This window comes from Brienomyrus brachyistius, chromosome 17, assembly GCF_023856365.1.
Source record: "Brienomyrus brachyistius isolate T26 chromosome 17, BBRACH_0.4, whole genome shotgun sequence".
Lineage (NCBI taxonomy): Eukaryota > Metazoa > Chordata > Actinopteri > Osteoglossiformes > Mormyridae > Brienomyrus > Brienomyrus brachyistius.
The window spans coordinates 10,359,167-10,380,234 of NC_064549.1; the positions used below are offsets into that span (position 1 = coordinate 10,359,167).

The window sequence follows — 21,068 nt, forward strand, 5'->3', positions numbered from 1 at the left end:
TGTCACCATACAGAACCAGAATTCTTTAGGAATGACTATACTAGGTATGATGCAATTTAGTTCATTCTGGGAATACAACATCAAAATAAAGTAGGAACACCCTCTTCAGTCTCCCTTACCGAAATCAGAAAAAACACAACCTTGATGCAGGAGTTCCCTCGGAAAGCTCTGGGTTTTCACTCACCAGTGCTTATCACTTTTGCCAACCACAGATGGGAGGAGGAATCCCTATTACAACTATCGCAATAAAAAAAAAGCTACCAGAACCTATTACATTACATTGATCTTTATAGTCAGGAAGCAGGACAGCTAGTTACGTGGTGGTTTAGTTTTCCTTTTTTTTCTCTTGATAAATTAAATTTGCAGACATTCGTACACAAAGAATAAAACCTTTAAACTGTACTTCCGCTCCACAATAGACAAGTTCTGGGGGAAAAAAAACAAACTGCAAGAGAATAGTTCGCAAACAAACATTGGTCACTGGGATTCACTCCTTCAAAAAGGTGGGGTCCTGCAGCCCCTGTTCGGAGTGCAGTTGCAGACTGTAGAATTTTAAAAAATAAAATAAAAAAAAGCAGTCCAGAGCAAAACAACTTGTCGCACAATAGCTACTGCTAGACTGTTGACATCAGTATTATTAATACAAGCTGAAATTCTGTACAGTTTTAGAACATACAAAAAAAAATGGAAAAAAGTATATTACTATTGTATATTAATACCTACAAGGCTGTTCTTGTTTTTGTGTCTTGGACATCAACCACTGTTTATTAAAACAATTCAGGGCTCATTTTTCTAGATACTGTTTGGACAGTTATGCTCAGCACATTTACCAGCCCACAGCACTGTCTACAATGTTAAATCAGGTTTCCCCAAGCTTAATACTCACACATGGAATGAAAAGGTCACAAGATATCCAGACTGGAGGGAGAGAGAGAAAATAAGAGAGTGCCCATGGTCTTTCTTGTGCCGCGTTTTAAAATACGGCACCGTGATATGCACTAGAGCCCCCCCTTGCCCACAAAATAGTGCCCCAACCCTCTCCCACTGACCACACACAGCTCTCCAAAACACCAACTTTACGCATCCAAAACACATAATACAGTACAACATTTACTTCACTTAAACTGCAAAAAAAGGGGGTTTCTTTTCTTTAAAAATGGGAAGTCTACATTAAATATGATCGGAGTTGCAGACTGTACCAGAGGAAGAAAAATTTACTGAATTTGCTGTAGTGTCCATTACAGAACAAAAGTGACTCCGTCTCACTTCAGTGGCCTATGGAATAGAAATTCTGCCTGGTTTCTGCTTCTAGGTAAAGATGGAGAAAAGGGGTGGTGTTGTGCAGTTAATCGTTCTTCTTCTCCCCCTCTGGCTTGTCTGAGATGGCTGCGACCTCACTGCCTGCAGGCCCCTGCTCTGTGCTGTCCTTGATGTGGTCTACACCACTGGTGCCAAATTCATTAACACGGTTGGGGTCGACTCTGTAGATCCAACGCTGGTACAAGTAGATAAAGAACACAACATCTGTTGCGGGAGAGGGGGGGGGGGAGAGAGAGAACCCAGTAAACTCCTTAGCGAGGCAAGTAACCAAAAACAGATTTTGCGGAGGACAAGGGTAAATGCCTAGAGGCTATCATATATGCAGCAAAAAAAACTAAAGTAAACTGGTAAGGATGGTCTGAGGTTCATTAGCACTGTCGCTGCAATAAGTTACATATTTAAAACTGCATCTGGAACATCATAGCGTTTGGCAATAAGGGCGATAAGATATTGAAAGATAAGAAAAAAAAATGTTCATTGATTAAAAGAACTTGCGATGTGTGCAGGGTGACGAACTCACCATCTCTCAGGCAGCCTATTCTGTACATCATGGGCATCTTGATGACGAAGGCAAACAGGTCATCGATGAAGGTGTTGAGGGCCTTGTAGGTAAGCATCCTCCATGGGAGGTGGGCCACAGACTTCATCTTGTAGTTGATGAAGAGCTGTGGTGTCATCGTAATGAAGCCTGGGGCAGAACACAACCACAGGTTATATATATATATAAAAAAACAAAAAGATAAAAAAAAAAAAATCACTTGCTTGCGGTCAGGCTTCTAACACCAAGCGTGTGGGTTTCAGGGAGGTAACTCACCAAAGGTTAACAAGAAGCCATACATCATCCCCAGCACCCAGGAGTACCAGCCCTTGTGCTCCATGTATATCAAGCTATAGACTGCATAGCAGCCAAACAGTGGATACAGCAGCCAGGAAAGGTACCTAAAAGCCATCTGAAGAACCAAACGGCAGGGGAGGGGGGTGTCAGTGGTCATAAATAGGTTTATAATAATTATAAACAAACAAGAAAAAGCAACCAACTTGTGGCACAACAGCAAAACAACACACACATCGGGGTCTGGGCGAGGTGTAGTGCATAAAATATGCATCACTCATTATGTAGGGTGGAGTAGTGGCTCCATGGCCAGGGATCTGTGCCAGCGGTCAGGAGGCCGCGGGTTCGAATCCCGTGAAAGCCAGGAGTGATCCTACTCCGTTGGACCCTTAAACAAGGCCCTTAAGGTACTGAGGTATCGCCCGTCACATGGCTGCACTCAGGTTCTCATCCCAATTCGGGATGGGAATCGGCAGCGACTGGCCCAGAACCAATGTTTGCAATTTTTAAACAGATTTTGATGACGAGCATTTCAGGCCTACATTTTAAAGTAAAGATGGTAGGCACTCATCGTATGTGAAACCTAAATTCACAAGTAGATGATCAACATGGAAGCACTATGCTGATGGGGGCTTTGAGTTGGTTAGAGCTAGTGCTAGATCACTTTAGTAAGTACTTTGGGAACATTCTGGCTTTCTAACAATTACACCAACGCCAGACAGAGAAAGCAAATAAGACTGTCTGTCGGTTCTGTTACACCAAACTCTGAGTTTTCTGGAAACACGTCCAATATGCCAACTCATTTAAATCATCATCCTAGAATGTGCTTTTGTCAGGAAATGCAGGCAACTCAGTGATGACTTGGCACTGGCAAATCAGTGCTCAATTAGTTCAAATGTGTTGCAGACGCCTGTCAGATTTCTAGCAGGCTAAATATCCGGACCCTTCGACTCCAAATCCGGTAGTGTGAGAATTATTGCAACTGGCAATGAGTGTGGCGATGAACTACAGCCAGAGAGAGTGCAAGACGTGTGGCAAGATGATACCCGAGGGTTTTTAAAAAAGTGTAAATGCTTCAGTTTGTTAGAAAACTGTCCTTAGGGTTGAGGGAAGGGGTATAGAAATATTCAAAGAAAGCTGACATTTCACACACGTGCGGTTAGTTGTGGCTTTAAACTGAAACGGCGCAGGAAATTTCTCAGGACGTGCTTATTCATTCATGACAGCACCGCGCTACACTCGCACGAATCAGGCTGTGTTAACTGGGCAAATATTTTAGCAGTACCAAAGGTGAAGAACAATTTCAGCAACCCATTTCGAAAAGTGATGTTTAGAAATCAATTTTGTAACTCTTAGGGTGATATTAATATCATAAAAATAGAAGAATAAGGAATAAAGGACTGAGCAGTCCTGCTAAGGAAATTCTTTGGAGAGTAGATGATGCTGCAGAACTTAACGCCGATATGTATTCGCCGGAATGTGCTCTTACGTCGTCGTAGATTTTGGTGGAGGACTGGACGTACGTGGACTTGTCTGTAAAAGTCAAGCGTGGAAATAATCCAACAATTCTGTTCTCTCTGTCCAGCTGGAGGGGGGAAAAAAAGCATCCAGGTCTGTTACAACCAAGGAAGATAAGGTTTGCTCCTCTGAGTTTGAGCGGTGGAGGAACCATGCAAGAAGCATGCCGCACATCTCACCTTCACGTCCACAACCTTGGTGATCTTCCAGAAGTCAATAAGTAGCCCGATGAAGACACTGACTTGCACCACGAAGTTGGTCTCGTTGTCCAGGATGTACAGCAACACCACCAGAGACTGGAAGACCCCAAAGAAGATTGAACGCACAGAGAGACCCTCAAGGGACTGTCTGCTGTTCCAAAACTGGATGTCTAGAAGAGGGATACAGCCACGGGGTAAGAATAAAAACTATGACCACAATCATCCATTTTTAAAAGCATTATACATGTCCAGTCATAAGAAAATCCACCCTGTCAGACGCAAGACATAATCTACAACCGTAATCTACTATTACAATCTATTGTTCTACATCCTTGTCAAACGAGATACCGACCCTGGCAAAAGGCAATATGACAAACAAGGTAGAAAAAAGTCAAAGGTAGAACAGTCAAGACACAAAACACATGGCAAGAAGACCATCCATCCAAAGAACAGCTCGATCCCAATTCCAGTCAGTACCGTTCTTGAAGGCCAGGAACTCAAAGATGCTGTGGACGATGGACACGACAATGGTCAGACCGAGAAGATAAGGATTGGTCTCCAGTAAAGCCACCTGTGGAGAGAGACCATTTCTTAAGTGTTCATCATTTATACTCATGAACAATTTTACTTCCCCTTATAAACTATTCATCCATCCATCACCAAAACCACTTATGGGGTCACGGGGGGGGGGGGGGGGGGGGACCGGAGCTTGTCCTGGGAGCAATGGGCACAGGTAGGAACCAACCCTGAGCAGTCGCCAACACACCGCAAAGCGCACACACTCACATGTTTACGGGGCCAATTTAGAGATGCCAATTAACTTATCCTGCACGCTTCTGGACCGTGGGAGGAAACCGGAGCCCCCGGTGGAAACCCACGCAAACACGGGGAGAGCGTGCAAACTCCACACAGAAAGGCCCTACACCCGACCCGGGAACCGAACCCAGGACCTTCTTGCTGTGAACGCGTCACCGTGCTACCCCAGCACCCCTTTACTCTAAGCTAATTCCAAGGGCCCAAGGCTCTGACCTTGACAGAGTCCTGGTCCTCGTCGGACTGCTCGTAGGTATCGTCTCCCAGGAAGTTCCAGGGGGACTTGGTGCTCTGGGCAGCGTAGAGCTGCCAGCGCCAAAGCGAGAGGGGGCAAAAGGACAGACGCAACGGCAGCTTCTCCAGCGTCTCATTGACGGGAAAATAGTCTTTCTGCAGGTTCCAGTAGTCGTTGAAGTACACGATTGGGTAATAGTCCCCACTGACTGCATCAAACTTCACATCTGGATAGGGAGGGAGAGGAAGGAGTCATCCTGTCGTCAAATACTATATTTACAATGCTCAAGCGTGTCCATATTAGGATTAATCATCATTATCCATCTTATCGTCCACATTATACTTGACAAATTAGACTGGGATTGAGAGATGTGGTGTATAAAATATCTTTAAAATTTCTAAAATCACCGACAGTCCGTAAGTAACGCTGATCCAAATTTACCTTCGTTAGTCTAAGGAAACACCACAGAGTCGGGTAAACCCAAAGTACGCAGCTTTCAACAATGCAAAGATCTTTGGGTGGGAAGTGTATAGTTCAGCTACAGTGTGTGGGATGATGTGGAAATGGGGGGTGAGCCGTACGCTGATCCAGGGGTGGGGGCACAGAGCCCTTCACCCAGGCGGTGTGGTCATCCACCATGTTGATAGTGAGGTTTGGGTGCCAGTGGGAGATCACCTCCACCGGACCGTGACTTTCTGCACGCTGTGAAGACACAAGCCCAGATAAACACAAACTTTAGTGTTCCGATAGCGCAATACAATTATTTATCTACGTAGAAGCTAAATGATATGCAGACCTTGATCATCTCAGGGTCAGCCTCTGTCTCTCCAGTGAGAAGGTTCTTTGTCTTCTGGAACTTCCTGCGTTTGAACTTGTTCAGCACTGCGGGAGGGTTAAAGAAATCATCACTGGAAAACTCTCTCGCGCCAAAGAATTACGTACCGTTAAGGGAGAACATTATAAAATGAATTTGAGGAAGCACTTCTTTACACAGCGTGTAGGTGGAGTATGGAGTGGTCGTCCTGCTAGTGTAGCGCAAGCTAAAACCCTGGGTTCCTTTAAATCAGAGCTAGATAAGATTTTAACAACTCTGAGCTATTACTTAAGTTCTCCCCAAACGAGCTTGATGGGCCGAATGGCCTCCTCTCGTTTGTAGACTTTTTATGTTCTTATGTATGCTAGCTATGTCCATAGCTCTCACACAGATTAACAAGGGTAACGTCATAGGTATGGAATACAAGGTGGTGTATATCTGTGGGCTTTTTACAGTGTCGGTACGCTTTGCAAAGATGTCTCGGATAGGAGCTCTTACTTCGAGAACTATGAACTGTGGCCAGGCGCCGGTACTGGCCCTTGCGTTTGGGATCTGGGTGGAACCCACTCTTGGTGAAGTAGACATGGATGTACAGGGAACCATTCTGCTTCACATTCTGAATCCCAAGGAGAGGAATGAGCATTAGAAAATATAAACTAGAAATATATAGATAAAAACATTAGAAATATATAGAATTACAGAGCTATAAACAGACTGGCTGGAGAGCCAGGGCTGAGAGTCGCCCTCGATACCCAAAGCTGCTTACTCCAAACCCAAAAACTTACCTCAGGAATGTCCATTTCCCCATAGTGCTCATAACAACCATCCCCAGCTTCCCCCGTGGTCCAGTCTCCGTACACCAGGTCTCGCTGACTCCAGAAAAGAGCATCACTATTGTTGAAGTCTGAGAATATCTCGTTCTGGGAGACGTATATATGCAAGTCCTGGACAGAGTAGAGAGAGGAGATACTTAATGAGAACGTAATCTCTAACCCACGTAGCTGCTTCTATCGGCAGTTTTTGAGAAATAATTGCATACTGGTTCATCCACAAAACGCAATCCTTATCTTCATCCACAAGTTATGCCGGTACCACCATGACCTCCAGATCAGCCCTTCAAGTGTTGTGGATATTTTCACTTCTGTATCGCGCTGTAATGAGGGGGGCCCATGCTGCCGGGCAGACTGGGTCTGCATACCATGAGTGTGTCCTTGGGGAACAGGTTGCGGCTGGGGACTCGCGGGGCTCCGGCTGGGGTACTCTGGTCTGGCGTGGACGGGCCCCGACGGAACCAGCTGCTGATGGCCCAGATAATGAAGATCCTACAGGGATCGATAGAGTGACAGGTTTGTGCGGGGGGACATCAGCACGCGGCAACTTTCCAGAGCGAGCTGAGAGTGGGAGGTGCATTTGCATCCGACTTCTTTCATTAAGAGGCACTCAAGTTTTTTTTAACAAAAATCTGGTTAAGTAAAAAAAATCAACACCCAGCATTCATAGCTGCTGTTAACATTAGCCACTAGTAAAAGACCTGAACAAAATTACTTGCTTTCTTACAATGAACTTCCCACACAAGTTGTCTGAAATATCCTTTTTTTTCCCACCATCCCTCTAACCAAGAATGAGACAAAGAATGAGCTAAGCAGGATTTCAATTACAATAAGCAACCCAGACTGCAGCACTGGGGAGGTGTGTTATTTTAGAAAAAGTAAACAGATGCTACTGTTGCACTGACTGACACATTAAGTGTATGAATGCTCACTAGATTTAGAAACACTGGTTAAGTATCTGAAATTGAAAACTGTAGGTTCTGCTGCAGAAATCTCAGCTAAAAGATAGACCGACTTTGCCTTTATAACATAAGTACACAATAAAATATATAAACTGCAAATGCAGTGACTCTCACCCACTGCATGACAGTACAGCATGCAAAGTCAGAATGACCTAGTTAAAAGCTGCAGAGTTCCCCCAGTGGCATGTGCATGATGCATCCGACAGTGGGGACCGGGGTATTATACACCTGAACCAGCACTAACTGTTGCCGTTTTGGAGGCCGAGAAGACAAACTGGGTCATGCTCACACAATGAGTTCGAGAGCTTTGCTCCTCCTAAATAGCTGTGCATTGAAATCGCGCAGAGAGTTCTCGACAAATGCACTGCTTTGAGGACAAAACCCACCGCATGTCAAGCGAAATGAGGTGGATGTGTGACGATACACCTGTTGGGGTGCAGGTATCGTAAGTTGACGGGGTGACCTATGATGGAGTTATGAGGCCACTCCCAATTGGACATGCGTGGGAAAAGTGGCCAGTTCATGGCCATAGGGTTTCCTGGTATGGACCAGAGTAGAACAAAGCATTGTCTGGTCAGCTATGAGAATAACAATGGGACCAATTGAAGCACTGCAGCATGTCCTGATACAGCTCGACAATAGAAAACAAGAACGTGCCAAGCAAGTTGTATAATCCTACTAATCTTCCCCTAGGGATTGTATGGCAACAATAACACATGAACACATAGACACACACACCTGCATGGTGAGAGATTCAGCCCTCAGACACTAATTAACTTGACCAGAAGAGTCTTCCAAACACTCTCCTCGTATCCACACATGGGAGTCCTAAATATGTCGATAGTCTCTCAGGAGGGCCAATGAAATATTTACCTTAGGCTTTTTCAAATAAAGCCGTTCAAAACTTTAGCTTGCTTAACCTCATTTACAGCAATTCTAGCCTTCCAAAAACAATTGAGAATAAAATAACCACTTAATACAAATCAATTAAAACAAATTATGTTTAAAGGTTCCGATATGTAAATTCCACATACGAATCATATCACTGTAAAAAAATATTTAAACAAGAAGTAACCTGCTTTCAGGACATACCATAACATGACTCAATGCAGAGAATATCACGGTAGAGAACTTACATACGGTGGAAAGGAATGAAAGGGTAAATTCTCAAAAATAACCTCATATGAACATAATCCACTTCCAAAAACAAGTTATAAGGAGAATTACCACCAATTGGACTTAAAGTTGCCTAGCAAGTAAGCGACAAGTGGATCAATATTCCAGTGACACTCTTGTGATTTATTTTACAACATTTAAGCACATCCTTTTGTCCTGAAAGGTGCGACTTTTCAATGGTTGCCTCCACTTTGTTCCAGCACATAATTTATAGGGGCGCATTCTTCTGATGCATCTTCCCAAACCTGTTTCCTTGTAGCCCGGAAGCCACAAAGCTGTGGGTAGAAGGGGAACTCGCTGTCCTGATCTGACCATATGAGGCGGACCCACCTGAAGAGGACTCCCTTGATGACCTGCCATGCATTGGGAGGTGGCTGCTGCTGCTGCTGTTGTTGTTGTTGCGGCTGAGCATCCTGTGCAGTCCCAGCAGCCTGAACAGCCTGGTCTCCACCTGCAGACCCATTACTGCTCACCTGTGCAGTCAAACGTGGACAGGCAACAGGTCAACGACTGTGTTCAAACACAGTCTACCAATCCGTGTCTGATTTTAAACAAACACAACCACATACGTGATGAGAGAAAAAAAATAAAACTCAAAAAGCAGTACTACTTCCATTTCTGCTACCAAAACTAAAAATCAGATTATCACTCACAATGAGTTTTAAATTAAACTACCCAGATTTGACCAGTACCAAGACGAAAGTCAGTATCTTCAACTTCCAAAGTGACCATTCCAAAATTTTAAGATAGTTACAAGGGTTTTTTTATCAATCGTAAAAGGAAAAACCCAGAGCATGGAGAGACATAAATCAGGGCAAAATTATGCGTGTTCAGTTTGTTCACAGGTGTAAAACACAAATTTCCATTAAAGTGAAAAATGTGCCTGTTGCAAATGCAAGTCCACAATAAGCAAGGAGCTTAAAGGCTCATTTCTAGGAGGTGTAACTTAAGTAGCATCAAGACTCTGATATCTGTTTCCTAAAAAAAAAAAAAAATAAAAAAATAAATAAATAAAAAATCACCTGAGGTGGTAATTATGCAGATCCATGCCTAAGTGCCAACTTTCCCAATGGAAATATGCTACCCACCGAGCATTCGATAGCAAGATTTTAAATTAAATCTGCTGGGGTAATGTTTAACCTCATGCCCATACCTTCAGTAGGGTTTGTTTAAATACAAAAACGACAACCCAAGACATCAAAACACTGTGGGTGTGTTGGGGGTTACAGGGCATGGAACAAATGCCTAATCCATGTTAATAAACGGTGAAAGTCTGTACAAGACGAGCCTGACGAAACCTATTCGTGAATGTCTTGGAAAACTGGTGTCCTCAATCTAGCAGAGTGAGGTGTAAACGGTTATGCTGCTACTGAAGCAGGTCCAAGCACCACTAATGCACCATTCCCTCAGGCACGGTATATATTTATCCTACACAGTACTACGGAGGCAAGGGAGAAATGGAATTTACACAAGCCTTACGAACTACAATAGTGCAGCATTTCCACATTACTCAAAGCAACCCCAGTCCTTTTCATTTCATTAATTTAACCCAAATAGTATTTTTTAAAAACCAACACTGTAATGAGTAATACTGTTGTTTCATGCTTAATTCTGTCATGTTGTCATGAATATTCAATGCCTCAGCTGGAACACACAGACGGCACCCCAACCCAAAATGTCATCGGTGCACAAAAATGAGACCTGGTTTTAAAACGAATAGAGGGGATGATGCTGGGTAGTAGATATTAGGGCTTTAACTTTCAACAAATGACTGAACAAAACCAATGGACAATAAAATAAAATCATTAAGCAAAGCACTTGATTTAGAAAGTATGAAATTCAAACTTGAACTGAGTCTTTATTAATGCCTGTGCTCACTCTGCCAAGGATATTAATAAGTCGAGGAGTATTAAGTAAAGACTGGTTTGTGTTACCGACCCTTGCACAATAAGGAATAATGCTATACACCGATGAAAAACTGTCAACTAATGATCGCGACTTTATCACGACTAGTGATGCCAGGAAAACCATGGTGGTGACGACACCGGTCTGTTTAGTTTCCGTCTGACACTTGTGACCTTTTACTGAAACTTTTGGCCGTCATGTTTAACAGCCGCAAACCCTACGGGGATATTGGATGAGGGGCAGAGTGTTTGGGATTGTGGGCCACAAAAAAAAAAAACGACTGAGTCGCTTTATTCGGGTTTTCACACAACAGCCACCGTTTGGTCACGGTCGAGTTCGCGCGTCCGTCTCAAATGCAACTAGTTGAAGGAGAAGCTAAGCACGTAGCGGCGCCTCCCACCGACACCCCTCTATGTAATGTGCCTTCGCAGTGATGTCGCCCGTGACTGGGGAGTCTTTTTTCCCTTTACACCATAAAGGTGTCTTTTTAAACTTCACTGGAGTATTACAGACGATTGTGATGATGGCCTAAGACACTGCCACCGAGAACGTAACAGCCCGTCTCGGTTTTACGTCGAGTCCGTGAAAGCAGATAATGAACTATAACGATACGAATTGTGAGCTATTATTCCTGTATTTTTATTTGACAAGCAGCTCCTGGGTCAGATTCGTCGCCACGCAAAAGGAGGAGACGTCGAGTTGCCCAGATACCGATTCATGTTCGAGCGAGCTAGTTCAGGTAGCTAACGACAGTATTAAGCGTGGAGATAATTGCAGCGTGTCTAACCTACGCACACACCTAGTTTGTTATACGCCAACATCCGAAGTTAATTCACATGTCACACGTAACTAGTCACAGAATCAAACGGTTCTGGGTTTGTCTGTTCAACTGGGAAAATCGGTAGGTTTGTCATCAACTAGGTAACCAGCGATGGCTAGTTATCATGCCGCCTAGATACCGTCACCATTTTTTACACTGACTCGACTCCATAGCCAAATGACGAATGTAATACTTTAAACGTTTGTTCATTTTACGGGCACTATATCCATTTCACTGTCTCACTCATATTGAATGATATGTTGAACGACTCGGTATTATAAATAAAGTAAGACGGAATTTAAAGTAGACAGCGCCTAGCTTGCTAGCCAGATAGCAAGCAGGCTAGTTAGCGGTCTAGCTTAACCTGATAGACTAATCCTATAGACTGATCGATCTGTCTTAGACTAAAGGAGTGCTACATATTTCACACGTATAATTAGAAGGCAAACAGCGGGTAGGTATTATATCAAATCGTTTAAAGGCAAGAGGTCATTTTCAAGTCAGACCGGCACTGATTGAAGAGGAAACATGACAAGCTGAGGTAACGATAGACTACAAAATCGAATGTGTGTGTCACGGCTCTTGCTGAAAAAAGGGTAACCCATCGTTTTTCCCCTATGAGGACAAGGGCTTCCGTCTTAACATTTAATTCATTTTTACCTCGCCATTGCTCACGTTTGGTTGCTGAGTTGCTCCACTCTCCTGTGCCGCCATCTTGGTTGCTGGCTTGAATCGCACTGCTAGATCGCGGTCATAGGCTCGCGTGACTGACAATCTTTCACCTGTCTGCTGTGACGTCAGCGTGCGGACTTTTGTCGCGAGAAATACGCCATCTTGGTGAGGGATACCGCGTACGCCAGGACCCAGCGCTTCTGCAGTCGCATGTTCATTCAATGGCAACGAAATTACATACTTTCCTTGTCGTCACTTTCTAGTACACTCTGATGTATTTAATGGTTAAATCAAGTGGTTTATGATGTTCATAAATATGACCTTACATCCCTGCAACATTCATATGTAGCTAAACCTTCGGAATCCTTTACCATCTTGAATATTCTTGCAATAGACTTGGCTCAAACGATACTACTTCCTAGTCGAGGATTTCCCCCACATTCTAATACAAAGTTTGTGATTTAAAAAGAAATGTTGATATATAAACAATTTATTAGCATTTCCGTAACTTTTAAGTATTCAAAATACTAGTAAAATGTACACAGATATGATTTGAGTCCAAGCCCATTGAGCTTCCAGCCATTACTGTACCTATGAAATAGGTAACATTTTCATTAGTCATAGGTTTCTTGTCTGGGTACATACTAAATCCAAGCAGCTGTCTTTGTTGTGGTGCTTTTTGTCTGTCTATAGCTTCTTAAGTCCCATAACAGACACATCAATCGTGATAAATTTGACCTCCTAAGGATCCGGTAACAGCCGGTCATCTTCGCAGGTTCTGGAAAAAGCACCGAGCTGTTTGGTATTAGCATCTTTCATCAGCTCAAGTTGCCGCTGGCCGCGTCGATACAGGTACTCGATGTGCATAACATTGTTCTTTGGGATGCACGCATTTTTCCGGAACTCTGTCCGGATGCGGGGCAGAAAGCCAGGCTTGTTCTGTCCAGCCCGCAGTAACTGCCGGTACAGTGCAAGCACTTGTTTCTGCAACTTACTGTAGCGCACCATGGCTGTGGAAGGAGGGGGAAAACGCGGTGGTGAGCAGAAGAAAAACAAGATGAGGTTTTAAGAATATGACTTTAAACACAACTACGTTTAGAAGAGCAATCGATAGGTAGATCTGAAGCAGGACTTATGTTTGGGATTTCAATAATAGATATGAATATCATTTAACTGATTTAAAAGTATAAAGACATGGATTGTTTTACAATGTTATTATCACGATAATAACACCTATTCAATCTAATATAGAACATGACTGTTTCTGTCACCATGCAGCCACGCTGGGTCAGTGCTGCCTGAAATGTGCGGGTGATGACTAACACGTTAACACGTGTTGACTATACACCCTCTACCAGAACATGACCAGCAACGAACTACCCAGCTAAAATTAAACCTCTGCCCTGCATATTGTGCGTCCAATACGATTTAGTGAGAATCACCAGTACTATACTGACTGGAAGATTCTTGAGGTACTGAAATATGCAATCCTTGCATTTGCAATAATGCTACTTAACATGACCTTTATTAATGACCGTAAACAGACGACATAAAGAGGAGCACAATGTGGCCGGGATACTAATCGATCACTGGGACTGTGGCGCAACATAAAAATTAAGAATCTCAGAATTTATTCTACTCTGTAAAGATATCCCACCCAATGGTTTTATAAGCTAGTGGAAAACGATGTGAACGTCTTATGGACCGTTATCTTAAATCTCCTGCAATTTCTTTACCTTGTACGTATTGTGCGTAGTACAATCCGGATATAATTCTATAGAAGTACAAGTTATAAATGTACTTGTAAAAAACAAAGAGTTATTTCGGTTCACCTATGCCAAAGAGCAAGCCAGCAAGCTCCACGCCGAAAAATGCGAACTTGGACTTTCTGTTCGCCACGGCTTCCGTACACAGTGACACACTTCCGGTATGGACGCTTTTAATTTCTTCAAAATTAAAGTTCCAAAAGGAAAGCGCCAAATGTGAGCATTGAAGCCATGTGATACAGATACAGAATATATATAATTATATTTTAATGTTTTCTGATTGTTAACTTTAACAGAATTATACAGATTTAATTAATATAAATTAAACTGTGCTAATCACATTTAAACATCTCATACTCGTTTATCCAATGGAGAGTGGATACCGTTAAATTCTATTTTTCCTTCAAATAAATGTATGTAATTTTACCGAGGCTATTTAAGTTCCTTGGCCTTTAACCAACAACCTCCCAGTTGTCAAGGTCAGGTCAACTACTTATTGTGGAAATTTGATGTAAATCACACTGCTTGAGATTTCCTACCAGTAATTCGTGATCATATAAATAAGAACTGGTCGGGGTCTAATTCAGTATTTTCCCCTCATATATTGTAAATAATTAATTGGTACTCATTTAAATAATATAATTAAGCATTCTAATTAAAAAGCTTAAGTGGCCTGAAAATATTAAATTTTGATTTCGAAGGTACATATTTTGTTTGATTGAAAATGTCCTGGAACACAAATGATCAGTACTTCACAGAAACACAAGTCAATTCAGCATTTTGGAAACATGCAACAGTGGTTTCATTATTCCAAAGATAAGACACCTCTGGGTCTTCGTCTGACCCCCATTCAAGTCACTGTGTGATGAGGGGTTCATTGCCAGAGAAATGTGTGTGCAACATCAACTCACCAAGCAGCAGCACCTGTGAGGGACCTGTGAGCATACCCTTCTGTGGTAAAGGGGCCCTTCAGTTTTCAAGGACTTACCAGATATCAGACTGAATGGTTATTTTGTGATGTTCAAAAACAACAAAAAAAAAATCAACAACTAAACAAATTGTATTTGAATGACTGAAAAACTGTAACTTGGTTACAAAATATATTTAAAAACTCCACTAAGCACTGCTTAACTATCACTGTTGTGCATTTGGGATACAATTCAGGCAAATGTGTAAATATCAAAGGGTATCTTAGACTGGTGTGTACACTGCTACCAAAAAGGTGTCTTACGGTGATGGACCATGAGAAATGTCTAAAAAAATAACACCAGTGCCCAACCAAGCATAGATATTGTACTCATTGTACCATTAAAGGATTAAGTTTGTTTTTCATCAGAGCTTTAAACTAAGATAAAACTTACAACCCTCCTGTAAATGACCAATTACATGTTTCTGGTCTAAAATGATACCATGTAAGCCAAAGTAGTGTATTCAAAGCTTTAATCCGACAACTGATTCAAATACAAAAATAATTATGGGCAAAAACCGTTTCTTCATTCCCCGTGACAAGTGGCACAGAGCCACCCAAATTAAATTAATTATTCCACTATTATGCAGCAAAAAATGGTTATGTTGAGAACAAAAAACAGCTGATCAGCCGAAAAGATAAGGTCTGAAAGATGCTGAGCAAGACGTTTTCACAAAATGCTGACTCTAGATCAGTACTGCTGATAAAAATAAAAAAAAAAAAACATGGTTTGGGCATCCATCTGGTGTAGCTCCACTTTCCTATCAAGCTACCCTCCCGTCATCTAAAAAGGTAAGACGTTAATACTGAATAAAGCCAAACCACATGAGCGGTGGATCTTACACATCAATGTTTACATCTAATCCTTGATTAGAACGGTGACTGTCATTATAAAATGATGGAGTTACGACTGTTGCCATCTGCGCAAAACTACAGTTGAGACAGAAGCATGTTAAGTTTCAGAAGACGGAACCGAGATCTCCACTACCATCTTAAACAAAACAAAGACAATGGTAGCAACAAATAAACATCAGCTGGCAGCGGCTTCCGTTTCAACCAGGCCCCGCAGGCAGGTTCCCGTTGTGTCCGTTCCGTTTGATGCTTGGCCTGACCAGTCTTACATCTCATCCAGACCGTAGTCTTCCTCAGGAAAATCTCCCACTGCCACTGCCATCGGCTTCACAAAAGCCCCATATTTGGCCTGGCATTCAAAATAGCGTTTCCCATTGACGCTGTAAAAGGAAACCAAGCTTCAGAGTATCAGACTTATGCTCAGAAGAAATGTGATTACCAATCGGCTGTGCATGTACTGTAGTTCTCCTCACCTGCCATCATTCTTGCCCAGTGGCTCATCGTACTTCACACCCACCCAGTAACCTGGCTTGAAATCTGTAGTCCCTGCAATTAAAACAACAAAAAAAGAAGACATCCTGATGACCTAAATACTCGATATATTCCCGTGCGAAGTGTAAATACACAAGGACATTGTGAGTTATGTCACAGCAGACCATCAGCGGCTAATCTAATCATACTCACCGACATACATCACAGTGCCGATCTTGGTTGGTTGCCCAACAACTTGCACCTGGCAGCGGCTGCCGACGGCGATAGCAGCCGCAGCGGTTTTCTCCTCCTCCTCGCGCTTCACCTGCTCCGCCTCCCGTCGCGACTCCTCCTCCTCATTGAAACGCCCCACCTTTTTCTTCTTCAGGAAGGAACGCGCCGAGTCTGAGAGAAGCAATAATCCTCAGTCACAACCAGCCATTTCGCAATTACTGCTGTAATTTTTTGGAAATGGATTTAATGATGGTTGCTATACACCAAGGCGAATTACAATAAGATAAGATAAGTTAGGACTGGATAGGATAAGATGAGATAGGATAAGATAAGATGAGATAAGATAGCATAGGATAAGATAAGATGAACTTTATTTATCCCAAGGGAAATTCTTTTGTCTTAAACATGCTCAGTGCAACAAGAGGATTAAAGACGAGACAGTAAAGAGCGTAAAAAGAACAGAGTAACACTGCAAAACAGAATAACAAAATAAATCTAACAAAGTAACTGATTACTATAACAGATATAACAAAATAACAGATAATTAGTGCAAGTGGTTATGAAAAGTGACTTAGTGTTTGTGTCATGATGAGCTAGCAGCTTGTGATGAGGGGAAGAAAACAAACATTCAATAGCATACAGGTGAGTAAATGAAAAGCAGATGAGTAATATTGTACAAACTATCATGTATCACTGTATGAAACTATAATATCAGTGTTTTGTGGCGGCAGAAGCGGTATTATAGCAGTCGGTCTCCTAAAGATAGCTACTTCCTGGTTGCATTCCCCAAGTCACTCACCACAATGATACAAGTGCAAAGTCCAAGAAGGAATTAAACTGAAAATTATGTCTGTCCATGGAGGCATCAATACTAAGCAACTGGTGTTGGGATAAAAAAAAAAAAGCTTTTCCTCTGTCAACATTATGGAGATTAAAAAAAAAAAGACATTTAAACAGACTATTCCAATTCTTTTATCTTGGTAAATATAACTGTGTCAACAGCACTGTAAGATGCTTTGCATTTTTCTGCAACTGTAGAAGATGTTGTAAAATTTGCCAGGAAACAAGTAGAGCTACACGGAAAGTATGAAACAACCTTTGAACCCATCAATACAATTTGCCACCATTGTTATTATAAACAAACTTAGTGACGTGAAGGGAAAATAACCAAATCAGTCATCTTTTGAAGTCTACTTCTTCCCGCTGTAAATATTCTCCAGATATGCGCACCAGACGAGCCCGTAGTCAGGCTATAACCTGTATACCTGTTCTTTTTTCATAGGCATCTTCAGCAATCTCATATTTCTCCACCTTTGACAAGTCAGTGTACTCGCCAGTCTGGGCACCACTCCGGTCAATCACCTGCATACACAATGAAAAGGAATCTGTTCAGTCAACACATGTTCATTTTGTAACTCACAAAACACCAGCATTTGCTGTAACCACCTCCAGATTGTTTCTCAGAAATGTTCGGCAATGTCATTTTTCTGCGATTCGGGAGAGCCAAACATCGAAAACTGCCAAACCCTCTTCAAATGTCATGACAAAGAGGATGCAATTGGCCTAGGATTAAAACCATGTGCATTCGGTATTTCTGTATTTTTTGATCCCACGACTACTCGGGATTCGTTATAAGGGGCATGAGAACAAAGTGCAGGAAAATAAAAGAAACAGACTCGATTATAAGTGAACACAAGATTTCCTAGGTGGAAGCCACAGCCAAATCAGTACGCTACATACATGGATCCTGCAGTCGTCATCCACAGGGTAAGAGCCTAGCAGGGCCTCGTTGTCATCCAGCTTCTGCAAAAACTTGTCCGAGACACTGAACAGCTGGAGGTCCATGCAAGAAGCTGGGGTACCAATCACCAATTCTAATTTGGTCTGAAATACACAAAAATCAATAAAAATTGTATTTATCTATATTTATTTTAATCTTCATGAGCATGGGGAATAAGGTACAAACACGCGCGCACTAAATTCCCAAACAGATTTTGGCATGGGGGCGGGGCAGCTCTGCCCCACCCAATGTACCTTTTGCATGCATGACCGCTGAATGGAGAAAACAATGACAGCTACGGGTAAAGAATCGATAAAATGTGGCTCTTAGTCGATTCAAACATTAAGTTTAATCAATGGACTGTTTCTAACGTTTTGCAGGATACCGGCGAACCCTATAGCTAAAATAATAAGAAATGGATGAGCGACAAAACAGAAATACGCAGTTCATAAGTCTTTACAAAGACGTAACCTAATACGCAATTATTTTAAGCAATCATTTAGACAACTAGTGCAAGCCTAATACAAAGTCCGTTAGCTAACTTTAATACTACTGATGCGATTTATGTTAACATATTCCTTGCAAATATGCAATACAGGCCAAGTGAGTACATTGCCTCGCTTGCAGTGTCCTGAAATGCACTTACCTTGAACTCAGCGATTGTCATGCCTCTGTTGAATCGTCGATTTACCTCGAACGAATTGAGTGTGCTAGTGAGCCGCACCGTTACAGTGGGGTTGGTGATCACTGTCACGCCGCCGTCCATTTTCCGTATATTGTCTATTCTTTCACTGTCTTCCGAACAAGCAATTACTTGACCACTGCGAAAAAAATACTCCTTACTGACGTCGTTTAGAAAATGCTACTATATGCTACTAGGAGCATGCTATACAGGTAGCTAGTAAAATATGGCAGGCATAGCCATTCCACGTGCGACTACCTTGGCTTCTGACTTAAGCGTGACGGTCGGTTTTGTTTCGCGTAACTGCAAGGCAACATACAACCAAGGAGGCGATTCCTCAGCCGCCCAATTCTGGAACATTCCACCCACCCACAGTCTGAGCGACAAAACCAATCACAGACAAGGGTGACAAGACGAGGTACGGGATTAACCAATCGGAATTGTACTTTATTGAGTGGGAAGGCGTATACGGAAAAAGAAAGGAAGAGGAATTACGTAAAACAATTATAGCCAGCCAATCACAGAGGTGTTTTGGAAATCATTGTAGAGCAGTTCTCCATTACGGCCACAGGGTGGGGATATTCTACAATTTATGAAAGCTTCAGGCTATTAAAATATTTGTTTAAGGAGTTTGGAAAATGATTTAAGTAGGCAAAATTACCTCTTAAAATCCGTCTAATAACCTGTTATTCTGATCAGGGTAGCAGGAGCCCATCCTGTGCAGCATATGGACAAGGCAACGGTGCACCCTGGATGGGATGGCAGTTCATCTTAGGGCACACAGAAAACACACACACACACACACACACACACACACACACACACACACACACACACACACACACACACACACACACACACACACACACACACACACACACACACACACACACACACACACACACACACACACCGTGCAATTTAGAGGTTTCTATTAGTCTAACTGCATGTTTTGGACTGTCAACAGACTGGATTACCCTGGGGAAAGCCCAGTGAAACATAGAGGACATGCATGAACACATTCACACACTCATACACACATTCCAAAGACGGGATTGTGACACCAGCCCAGGAGGTGTGAGGCAGCAGTGCTACCCAGTGAGTTGGGGGCGGGAGAGCATAGTGCTAGTAATTGTAAGGCAGACGGATAGGGAGGAGGGAAAAAGGAGGACAGGGGTGTTCAAAAGGACGACACCCAACAGCAGTCCAGACAGAGCGCTGGAAAAAAAGGCTGTCCAGACAAAATCCAGATGGGTGATCATTGGGGGGGGGGCACTTAAAGACTGAGAAAGCCAAGCATGTAGTAACATCACAAGATGATCTTTGGAAGTTTCTCAGATCATAGTGGGATAATATAGATCATTGGGTTTTGCGAAGGTTTGTGAGCATGTCTGGACATAAAAAAAGGTCTGCCACTCAAAGGCTACCAAATGCTGCCGTTGTAAGTGCTGGTGTGACTGACAGGGCTGAACAGGTAGGGCTTAGTGTCAGGATGATGTGGAGAGCTGCAGTCCAAGTCTGACTGTCTGTGCTCTCTGGAGAAGTTTACATTCCAGTGTATTAGTAAAGATGTGGGCAGCTGGTCCTGCCCCATTACCCAATGTCTCTCTGCCTGTATGTGTATACGTGCACCTATCCACATCAGGAGTTACACAGGCACTCTGACACGTTCTAGATCACACCAGCACACGTGTTCAGGTACTCTGCTTCATACAAAAATACTATATATCACTGTCTAGGAAACAGTGTTTCACTGCTACACTAATAAATACGGAGAGAGGTGTTCTGCGTTTATTCAAATATTAAGCTTAAGTAAGAAGGTTTACACAAAAAAAATGTATTTTCACTGCCTCAGAACTGCAGCTAAAGCCAGTGCCGCAGTGCATGGTGGGTGTGCATTCAGCTGCATTCTGTTCTGGACACTGAACATTTGCATGGTGGAGCCTGAGCTGAAGGATCATTTGGTTTCCTGCTGCAGTGACGGAAACAACAAACAGGGTCAGAGGCTAAGATCCATCAGCTGTATCCAGATCTCTAAAGGGACACGTTCCCTTACAGGGTGTCATTTTAATTACGTAACATTATCATTTATATTACTATATTTCATCCACAAAAATACTGATGTAATGAAAGAAAAAAACTGCATATACACAACAGGTACAGTCTGTAGACACTTAAGTTGTTATATAGTATCATGGGCTAAATATTAAATAGAAAAT

At 42.6% G+C, this 21,068-nt stretch overlaps 3 protein-coding genes across 5 annotated transcripts; all 3 read right to left on the reverse strand.

The window, feature by feature from the left end:
* Nucleotides 1-270: 270 nt before the first annotated feature.
* On the reverse strand, nucleotides 271-12,176 carry clptm1 (CLPTM1 regulator of GABA type A receptor forward trafficking). Of its 2 annotated transcripts, none has more exons than XM_048981189.1 (14): nucleotides 12,086-12,176; nucleotides 9,031-9,173; nucleotides 6,931-7,054; nucleotides 6,518-6,676; nucleotides 6,231-6,348; nucleotides 5,715-5,800; nucleotides 5,500-5,620; nucleotides 4,900-5,144; nucleotides 4,348-4,441; nucleotides 3,850-4,040; nucleotides 3,642-3,737; nucleotides 2,135-2,270; nucleotides 1,841-2,008; nucleotides 271-1,524 (listed from the first exon to the last, which is right to left on the reverse strand). In XM_048981189.1, the coding sequence occupies exons 1-14, from the start codon at nucleotides 12,137-12,139 to the stop codon at nucleotides 1,346-1,348; spliced, it is 1,914 nt and encodes a 637-aa protein (XP_048837146.1). In that variant the 5' UTR covers nucleotides 12,140-12,176; the 3' UTR covers nucleotides 271-1,345. The 2 variants fall into 2 exon arrangements, with proteins under 2 accessions (XP_048837146.1, XP_048837147.1); XM_048981190.1 differs by having other exon boundaries at nucleotides 12,101-12,164.
* A 395-nt stretch (nucleotides 12,177-12,571) lies between these two features.
* Nucleotides 12,572-13,993, reverse strand: sdhaf1 (succinate dehydrogenase complex assembly factor 1). Of its 2 annotated transcripts, none has more exons than XM_048980993.1 (2): nucleotides 13,834-13,993; nucleotides 12,572-13,107 (listed from the first exon to the last, which is right to left on the reverse strand). In XM_048980993.1, exon 2 carries the CDS (start codon nucleotides 13,103-13,105, stop codon nucleotides 12,839-12,841), a length of 267 nt encoding a protein of 88 aa, XP_048836950.1. In that variant the 5' UTR covers nucleotides 13,106-13,107; nucleotides 13,834-13,993; the 3' UTR covers nucleotides 12,572-12,838. The 2 variants fall into 2 exon arrangements, with proteins under 2 accessions (XP_048836950.1, XP_048836951.1); XM_048980994.1 differs by having other exon boundaries at nucleotides 13,930-13,986.
* A 1,293-nt stretch (nucleotides 13,994-15,286) lies between these two features.
* tbcb (tubulin folding cofactor B) lies at nucleotides 15,287-19,217 on the reverse strand. The gene is made up of 6 exons (XM_048981720.1): nucleotides 18,814-19,217; nucleotides 18,128-18,271; nucleotides 17,653-17,749; nucleotides 16,367-16,558; nucleotides 16,156-16,228; nucleotides 15,287-16,062 (listed from the first exon to the last, which is right to left on the reverse strand). The coding sequence occupies exons 1-6, from the start codon at nucleotides 18,931-18,933 to the stop codon at nucleotides 15,948-15,950; spliced, it is 741 nt and encodes a 246-aa protein (XP_048837677.1). The 5' UTR covers nucleotides 18,934-19,217; the 3' UTR covers nucleotides 15,287-15,947.
* Between the last annotated feature and the right edge of the window lie 1,851 nt (nucleotides 19,218-21,068).

Coding starts and splice junctions, on each gene's coding strand:
- clptm1 (XM_048981189.1), bottom strand. CDS start 12,139: ATGGCGGCACAGGAGAGTGGAGCAACTCAGCAACCAAACGTGAGCAAT. Junction 9,174..12,085: donor CAAACGTGAGCAATGGCGAG/GTAAAAATGAAT, acceptor TTGACTGCACAG/GTGAGCAGTAATGGGTCTGC. Junction 4,041..4,347: donor GTTCCTGGCCTTCAAGAACG/GTACTGACTGGA, acceptor TCCCTCTTCTAG/ACATCCAGTTTTGGAACAGC.
- sdhaf1 (XM_048980993.1), bottom strand. CDS start 13,105: ATGGTGCGCTACAGTAAGTTGCAGAAACAAGTGCTTGCACTGTACCGG.
- tbcb (XM_048981720.1), bottom strand. CDS start 18,933: ATGGACGGCGGCGTGACAGTGATCACCAACCCCACTGTAACGGTGCGG. Junction 18,272..18,813: donor TGACAATCGCTGAGTTCAAG/GTAAGTGCATTT, acceptor TGTGTATTTCAG/ACCAAATTAGAATTGGTGAT. Junction 17,750..18,127: donor ATGACGACTGCAGGATCCAT/GTATGTAGCGTA, acceptor TTGTGTATGCAG/GTGATTGACCGGAGTGGTGC.